We start from the raw sequence: 9,530 nt of genomic DNA on the forward strand, positions 1-9,530 counted from the left end.
TTCCTTCTTTCCTCCCTCCCTCCCTCCTTCCTTCCTTCCTCAAATCTCTTTCTTTCCTTAAAAATAACCTTCTTTCATTCCCCAGAATAAATCTCCTTCCTTCCTTCATTACTTCCTTCCTTTGTTCCTCAAATCTCTTTCCTTCCTTAAAAATAACCTTCCTTCCCCAAAATAAATCTACTTCCTTCCTTCCCTCCCTCCCTCCTTCCTTCCTTCCTCAAATCTCTTTCTTTCCTTAAAAATAACCTTCTTTCCTTCCCCAGAATAAATCTCCTTCCTTCCTTCATTACTTCCTTCCTTTGTTCCTCAAATCTCTTTCCTTCCTTAAAAATAACCTTCCTTCCCCAAAATAAATCTACTTCCTTCATTCCATCCATCCATCTTTCCTTCCTTCCTTCCTTAAAAATAACCTTCCTTCCTCAAAATAAATATCCTTCCTTCCTTCCTTCCCTCCCTCCCTCCCTCCTTCCTTCCTTCCTCAAATCTCTTTCCTTCCTTAAAAATAACCTTCCTTCCTCAAAATAAATCTCCTTCCTTCCTTCCTTCCTTCCTTCCTTCCCTCCCTCCCTCCCTCCTTCCTTCCTCAAATCTCTTTCCTTCCTTAAAAATAACCTTCCTTCCCCAAAATAAATCTCCTTCCTTCTTTCCTCCCTCCCTCCCCTTTCCTTCCTTCCTTCCTTCCTTCCTTCCTTCCTTCCTTCCTTCCTTCAGACTGCTAATAGAGCAAAATCCACGTGCCAGTATTTTCTCTCCTGCTTCTCTACTGCTAGATCATTCTTGGAGGATTTGGCAAAGATCTGCTTAACATGATATAGTCGGGCTGGAAATGTGCAATGAAATCTTTATTTAAAGCTAAAAGCTTTAAAAGATGAAAACATTGGAATCCTGCAGAACAGATGCTAGATTTTAAAAAGCTTCAGAATGAGTCAAAGAATATAGAAAAGGATTGAGGCTTCTTCCTAAGCATTATCTGAATAGATTTTATGGAGTCCTGCTTGGTGTGAAAGAGATGGGAGACCTTGCAGAGGGTCCCATCCTGCCCCACCAGTGGAGATGTATACAGTACACTGCTCAAAAAAATAAAGGGAACACCTAAACAACACAATATAACTCCCAAGTAAATCAAACTTCTGTGAAATCAAACTGTCCACTTAGGAAGCAATGCTGATGGACAATCAATTTCACCTGCTGATGTGCATATTCAACTTTGTACAGAACAAAGGATTCAATGAGAATATTTCATTCATTCAGATCTAGGATGGGTTCTTTGAGTGTTCCCTTTATTTATTTATTTTGAGCAGTATATATTTATATCTGTGGGAGTGGCCAGAACATCTTTGACACTGAATGGAAAATGTTGAATGATATTTGAAAAGATAATATTGTATGGGTCTTTTTCTCAGGTTCTGATTCATTTCGGGACCACCTTCTGCCGCACGAATCCCAGCGGTCAATCAGGTCCCACAGAGTTGGCCTTTTCCGGGTCCCGTCGACAAAACAATGCCGTCTGGCGGGACCCAGGGGAAGAGCCTTCTCTGTGGCGGCCCTGACCCTCTGGAATCAACTCCCCCCGGAGATTAGGACTGCCCCCACCCTCCTTGCCTTTCGCAAACTCCTAAAAACCCACCTTTGTTGCCAGGCAACGTTTTATGTATGGTTTGTTTGGGTTGTAGGAGTGTTTTTAATCAAGGTTTTTTTTAACTGTTTGGCTTTTTTAATCATTGGATTTGTATTTTGTATTCCTGTTGTGAGCCGCTCCAAGTCTTTGGAGAGGGGCGACATACAAATCTAATAGATAGATAGATAGATAGATAGATAGATAGATAGATAGATAGATAGATAGATATGAGAGATAGATAGATAGATAGATAGATAGATAGACAGATAGATAGATAGATGATTGATAGATAGATAGATGATGATGATAGATAGATAGATAGATAGATAGATAGATATGAGAGATAGATAGATAGATAGACAGATAGATAGATAGATGATTGATAGATAGATAGATGATGATGATAGATAGATAGATAGATAGATTGATAGATATGAGAGATAGATAGATGATAGATAGATAGATAGATAGATAGATAGATAGATAGATAGATAGATAGATAGATAGATAGATAGATAGATTGATTTATTTCTTGGCCACCGTGTTCTGATATCCATTTCTTGGATGGATGAGTCGGCTCGATAAATTGATTGCCCATCTTAAAATGATTAACATTGAGAGACGCTGTTTCAGTGAATTCCTGCCCAAAACAGGGCTGGACTAGATACCTATTTAACACACACAATCTGCGACACCAGCTGGTTGATGGAGAGAGCGGTGTGTGGATGCCACACTTACAAACCACCCACACATCCCTCTTTCCGAAATGGCTCACCAGATGATGCTAAAAGCTGTTCTACCTAGCAACACACTTTTTTTCCTTCTTTTTTTTAAGCCCTGGTGTTTTAACCCACATCCAGTGTTTACTGCCATGCTGTGGGTGTGGCTTATTTTGTGGGTGTGGTTTGATGGTCATGTGACCGGATGGGAGTTACTTGCCAGCCATGTGACCTGGTGGGAGTGGCTTGACAATCATGTGACCAGGGAGGGTGGCTTGAAGGTCATGTGACTGGGTGGGAGTGGCTTGACAATCATGTGACAGGGTGACTTAAAGGTCATGTGACTGGGTGGGAGTGGCTTACCGACCAAGATAAGTTTTCAAATAGGCGCTTGGACTCTTTTTCAGTTGATTAAGTCCCATTATTTGAATAGCCACAAAAAGGACAAATGATGGACAGCGTTATTGGTTGAGGAGCACAGCAACATTTTAAGGTTTTGTACTGAATCCACAAGGCAAGTAGCTCGATTTTCTTTCATTGCCATAAAAGTTCAGTTCTAGATCATGATTAAAACAACTAAAGTGTTTATGGGTTAAAAACATCCTATTGAATTATTTCCTATCTTTAATGAAGGATCATACTAGTTATTTCCTATTTTAAAAGTAATTAAGGATCATACTAAGGTAGTAGAGAAGGAAGGACATTTTTTAAAAAAACTATTAAGTATTCACTAAATAGTGCATAAACTTACTACCCAGTAAATGACAAAACAAAACCAATTTGTAAAGGCAGAAGTCCAAAGAGAAGTTCCGAGCTCATGGGGCAAAGTCCAGAGTCAAGGTCCACAAGGCAGCAACACTCAAAGAGACACAATTTCCCTCTCTATTTACTATTACCAAACATCCAAAATATACTCTTTAATTCTATGTCATATGTGTATTCTATAACCTTCATCATGTATTTTACTATGTGTATATAGATATATACCCACTAAAACCCTCATTGTGTATTGGACAAAATAAATAAATAAATAAAAATACATACATATTACACACAGGCACAGAAAAATAGACATTATCTACTATATCAACTGTATGTGTATGTACACACACAAACGCACGCACAGCTCTTCTAATATTATACACATTCGACCTCATTTGCGCTATAAGATTTGGGGAAAGTTTTATGAATGGTTGTAAACTAAAAATAACTGAGAAGTATTTTCTTTTACTTACTTTTGAAGAAATACATCATGATGATTTAATTTTAATCTATTAAAGACCCAGATGACAAAATAAGGACTGGTGACAGCGTTGGATAAGGAGTTAACACAGAGATGAAAGGGTTAACTTAGATATTCAGTTAAGATGTTAAAACGTTAATGTTTTGTTATAAATAGAAAAAGGGAATATAAGGGACTAGATTTTATAATATTGTTATTTGGAGATGAAATATATCTCATGTGTGGCTAATTTTAATTAACTTAGCAAAGAAGAGGATAAAAAGTACACGTTGAAAGTATTATTAGCGCTTTTCTCTCTCTCTCTTTAACATATCTAAGAAATATTATTAATTATTATTTTAAGCATTGATTCTGTGTTTTTTAGTGCTCATGTTGTTTTATTGTATGTTGAAAGAAAAATCAAGAAAAATTCATACCCCCCAAAAAGCACCCCCTCATTTGCTACGATAGGAAAAACGTACCCAGAGACCAGAAAGGGAAAAAAGGAAAAAAAATCTTATTTTTTTTACTGGTTCTGCATACCTGACCAAATTTTTTCTACTGGTTCTGTGTATCTGACCGTACCTGTAGGAGCCCATCACTTTTCGCCCTTCTTAAAATGGTTAACTCCTCAAGGAGTTTTCAGTCAGGCTGCAAAAGGAGGTAGACAACATTTTTTTATTTCTCCACCATAAAGTAAAACAATATATAGTTATAAACACAACAACAATGCTTAAAATCAATCATGTATAAACTTTTATTTTCTCATCACTCCCTCAATGGAGGCTCTTATCTCTCCCTGTGTAAAATTTTCTCTTAATTTTATACAATTGAAGGGGTCCAAAGACGGGCTACAAGAATGGTGGAAGGTCTTAAGTATAAAACCTATCAGGAAAGACTTCATGAACTCAATCTGTCTAGTCTGGAGGACAGAAGGAAAAGGGGGGACAGGATCGAAACATTTAAATATGTCAAAGGGTTAAATAAGGTTCAGGAGGGTAGGTTTTTTAATAGGAAAGTGAACACAAGAACAAGGGGACACAATCTGAAGTTAGTTGGGGGAAAGATCAAAAGCAACGTGAGGAAATATTATTTCACTGAAAGAGCAGTAGATGCTTGGAACAAACTTCCAGCAGACGTGGTTGGTAAATCCACAGTAACTGAATGTAAACATGCCTGGGATAAACATATATCCATTGTAAGATAAAATACAGGAAATAGTATAAGGGCAGACTAGATGGACCTCGAGGTCTTTTTCTGCCGTCAGTCTTCTATGTTTCTACAATATTAGCAATCCTTAAAATTCTAAATTAATTTTTTTCCCTCACCGTCTTACTACCAAAGGTTACAACAATGTAAAGAATAATAAAAGTAGACTTCCATCTGACCCATTGTGTCTCTTTTTTTGTAGCCTCAGCCCCGCAAGGGTTATTTCCTTCCGTTTTTGATGACTTCTCCTTTCCTTTCAACAGACCCAGGAAGTTCTACCAGGAAGCCATGCTCTCCGCTGCCTGCTCCAGCCCCCGGTGACTGCCAGCCCCTGACCCAAGCAGCCTTCGCTCGGTCCTCCAGGGTGTTGCAGAGACAGTCAAGAGTTGGGGTAGGTTTCAACGTGACACCCCCCCTCCCCAATTGTACCTTCCCTCACCACCTCCCAAGTCCATTTGGCCCTTTCCTGGGAAACGGTTTAGGGGTTGGATTGAATTAATGCAATGTTGTTTTCTCTTTTTTATTATTGCTTTTTAATTCTTTTATTAAACGTTTATTAAACATTAATTAAGTGGTCTGGATGATTCCCTTTCTCGCTTCTTCTTTCATCTTTCTCTTCGGGAACCAATCATCCTTGTGAATTAATCTATCTATCTATCTATCTATCTATCTATCTATCTATCTATCTATCTATCTATCTATCTACCTACCTACCTACCTAACTACCTAACTACCTAACTACCTAACTACCTAACTACCTAACTACCTAACTACCTATCTACCTACCTACCTACCTACTTACTTATCCACTTACTTGCCTACCTACCTACTTATCTATATCTATCAATCTATCATCTCAGTCTATTTCTATCTATCTATCTATCTATCTATCTATCTATCTATCTATCCATCTATCTATCTACTTACCTACCTACCTACCTACCTACCTACTTTTCTACCTACCTACCTACCTACCTCTTTGTTTGTTTGTTTGCTTGTTTGCATTTATAAGCCGCCCTTCCCCAGTGGATTCAGGTGGTGTACAAGATAAAAATGATTACAAATTTCTTAAAACCCCTGAACATTAAAAAAAACCCTTTTAACCTAAATTCATTCGACGCTACGAACATACCAGCGGCCAGAGCAGAGAGTTCACGCTCAATGGTTCCAGGCCTGCCGTCCAAGGCGTGTTTTTAAAGCCTTTTGAAAGGCCGGCAGGGTGGGGGTAGTGTGAATCTCCGGGGGGGGAGATGATTCCAGAGGACTGGAGCCACCACCGAGAAGGCCCTTCCCCTCGGCTCCGCCAGTAAGTAGTCTGGTCCTTTTTTGTCTTTGCCTTTTAGGAGATGGCCGAAAACGGCAGTCACCAACTGGTGGTCAAGGCCCGTTTCCAGTTTAAGCAGACCAACGAAGATGAGCTGAGCATCAACAAGGGAGACCTCATTTACGTCACCCGGACCGAGGAAGGGGGCTGGTGGGAAGGGACCCTGAATGGGAAGACGGGCTGGTTCCCCAGCAACTATGTCAGAGAGATTAAATCCACAGGTAAGAGGCACCTGCTGGGATCCTTCTTCCTGTCGTTGTTGAGGTTTTGCATTCATGTGTGTGTTGTTGGTGTGATGGCATCTGCTTGGGGATGTTTTGTATACGGTACTATGATTTTTATTAATATTGATTGTTTCTTCATTGCTTATTTGACCCCTATGGCAATCATTAAGTGTTGTACCTCGTGATTCTTGACAAATGTCTCTTTTCTTTTAAGTACACTGAGAGTATCTGCACCAAAGACAAATTTATTGTGTGTCCAATCACACTTGGCCAATAAAGAATTCTATTTTGATTTGCTTGCCCAAAGAAATAGAGGAGGTCAGTTTTAAGTGCAGAGCAGCTTATATGGGGTGGATTATTATTATTATTATTATTATTATTATTATTATTAATTAGATTTGTATGCCGCCCCTCTCCGTAGACTCGGGGCGGCTCACAACAATAACAAAGACAATGTAAGAACAAATCTAATAATTTAAAAAACACTAAAAACCCCATTATTAAAAGCAAACATACACACAAACATACCATTATGCTTTCACATAGTGTGGTTTCAATCAGTAGCTTTATGGGTTTAGATCTGGAGACTTCACCTGCAAAAGATGTCAATGAAATTGAACGGGTCCAAAGACGGGCTACAAAAATGGTGGAAGGTCTTCAGCATCAAACTTATCAGGAAAGACTAAATGAACTCCATCTGTATAGTCCGGAGGACAGAAGGGAAAGGGGGGATATGATCGAAATGTTTAAATATGTTAAAGGGTTAAATTAGGTTCAGGAGGGAAGTGTTTTTAATAGGAAAGTGAACACAAGAACAAGGGGGCACAATCTGCGGTTAGTTGGGGGAAAGATCAGAAGCAACGTCAGAAAATATGATTTGAGTGAAAGAGTAGTAGATGCTTGGAACAAACTTCCAGCAGACGTGGTTGGTAAATCCACAGTAACTGAATTTAAACATGCCTGGGGTAAACATATATCCATCCTAAGATAAAATACAGGAAAGAGTATAAGGGCAGACTAGATGGACCAGGAGGTCTTTTTCTGCCGTCAATCTTCTATGTTTCTATGTTTCTATAAAATAAGAGCATTTCTCTATAACTTTTCCCTCTGTTTCTCCTCCAGACAAACTACTGTCTCCGAAGGCTTTGAAAGGGGCCGAAAGTCCTCAATTTACGAAGAATTACTATGCTGTGGTAAGCCTGTGAATAGTCTTCGGAGAGGGGCGGCATACAAATCTAATTAATAATAATAATAATAATAATAATAATAATAATAATAATAATAATAATAATTCCTCAATTTTATTCTACCGAAAGAATGCCTGTAAATCTACCCTTCTGAACTATTTAAAGAAAAACTGCAGCTCTGGCACGACCCAGGGGAAGAGCCTTCTCTGTGGTGGCACTGGCCCTCTGGAATCAACTCTCCCTAGAGATTAGGACTGCCCTCACCCTCCTTGCCTTTTGAAAACTCCTAAAAACCCACCTATGTTGCCAGGCATGTGGAAACTGATACACCCCTTAGCTACTATGGTTTTTTATGTATGGTTCGTTAGGTTGTATGATTGTTTTTTATAAGAAGGGTTTTTAATTGCTTCTAACATTAGATTTGTGCATTGTGTTTTGCTGTTGTGAGCCGCTCCGAGTCCTCGGAGAGGGACGGCATACAAATCTAATAAATTATTATTATTTCTAAGCTAAGAGGAAGAAGCTACCTTATTTCACCATCGTAGCTGAGTCTCCTGCAAAACGACTTCAACAAACTTTAAAAAAAAAAGCTTTTTAGTTTATTGAAGTCATGTTGCAGTTGAGAGCCAGAAAAATGGACACGCATTGGCCTTTCCGAGAAGCGACTCTTCTAGTGTTGACCTCAACTTGGGAGTGTAGATGGTCCAATTTCATTAGAAATGCCTTAAACAAGATCTAAGTATTGCCCACAAGATCATATGCGGCAACGTCCTGCCTGTCGGCGACTACTTCAGCTTCAACCACAACAACACAAGAGCAACAGATTTAAACTTAATATTAACCGCTCCAAATTTGACTGTAAAAAATATGACTTCAGTAACCGAGTTGTTGAAGCGTGGAACTCATTACCGGACTCCATAGTGTCATCCCCAAACCCCCAACACTTAGATTATCTACGGTTTACCTATCCAGATTCCTAAGAGGTCAGTAAGGGGCGAGTACAAGTGCACTAGAATGCCTTCCATCCCCTGTCCTATTGCTCTCCTATATCTCCTATACTTTTCTTCTATTCCTATCATAGTTCCCTCTAAGCTGAGCAGTGAGCAATCGCTCACTTAAAAATCATCATCAACTCAGAGTTTTCCAAACCTGCCCAGAAGCCGAGAGGGAAAGAGTGAGAGGGAAGGAGAGAGAGAGGAAGAGAGGAAGAGAGAGAAACTGATAGAAAAAAGAGAGGAAGGAAAAGAGAAAGAAAAAGAATGGGAGTAAGGAAGAGAGAAAGAAAATCAAAATCTAGTTTGAAACTAGCTCAACTATTTAAGTGGCATTTTGATATTGATAGAGTTGCCCTATTATGAGCTCACTGTTATAGACACACAGTACAGTATTTTATTTTGAAATTCTCTGAGGCAAAACAGGGTGGGTTTTTTATTTATTTATTTGTTTGTTTGTTTATTATTTCTGTGCCGCCCAGTCCGAAGGGACTGCCGCTCAGACACTATACTTCCCCCCCCCCAAAAAAAACAATTAGAGGGAACACTGATTCCTATATCTCTTCTTCTATTCTTTCATTGATATGTTCTATTACTATATCTTCTTTTCTATTATTTCTTAGATATATTTTACTATGAATATCTCTTCTATAACCTTCATCATGTATTTTACTATGTGTATATAGATATATACCCACTAAAACCCTCGTTGTGTATTGGAAAAAATAAATAAACAAACAAACAAATAAAATAAACGGAGAAGAGATTTCTGTTTTATCCCCAGGATTATGCATGGTATGTTTGTGTGTGTGTATGTTAGTAAATGGGGTTCTTTTTAAATCTTTTTAAATATTTTAAATTTATTTGAATTTGTCATGATTTGTTGTATTTTGCTGTGAGCCGCCCCGAGTCTGCGGAGAGGGGCGGCATACAAATCTAAATAATAAAATAAATAAATAAATAAAAATTTCCTCCTTTCCTCTCCAGAACTGGTCAGAACCTGTTGAAACCCACCTCTGGTATTGTCCATGCTTG

General features: G+C 38.7%; 1 protein-coding gene across 3 annotated transcripts in view; it reads left to right on the forward strand.

The window, feature by feature from the left end:
• ARHGEF6 (Rac/Cdc42 guanine nucleotide exchange factor 6) overlaps positions 1-9,530 on the forward strand; it is a 57,794-nt gene that overhangs the window by 20,701 nt on the left and 27,563 nt on the right. For all 3 annotated transcript variants that reach the window (XM_070760020.1, XM_070760018.1, XM_070760019.1), the window contains 3 exons: positions 5,032-5,159; positions 6,112-6,313; positions 7,439-7,509. In XM_070760020.1, coding sequence (XP_070616121.1) covers positions 5,032-5,159; positions 6,112-6,313; positions 7,439-7,509 — 401 coding nt within the window. The remainder of the gene's footprint in view (positions 1-5,031; positions 5,160-6,111; positions 6,314-7,438; positions 7,510-9,530) is intronic.

Source organism: Erythrolamprus reginae, chromosome 8 (assembly GCF_031021105.1).
Source record: "Erythrolamprus reginae isolate rEryReg1 chromosome 8, rEryReg1.hap1, whole genome shotgun sequence".
Taxonomy (NCBI): Eukaryota; Metazoa; Chordata; class Lepidosauria; order Squamata; family Dipsadidae; genus Erythrolamprus; species Erythrolamprus reginae.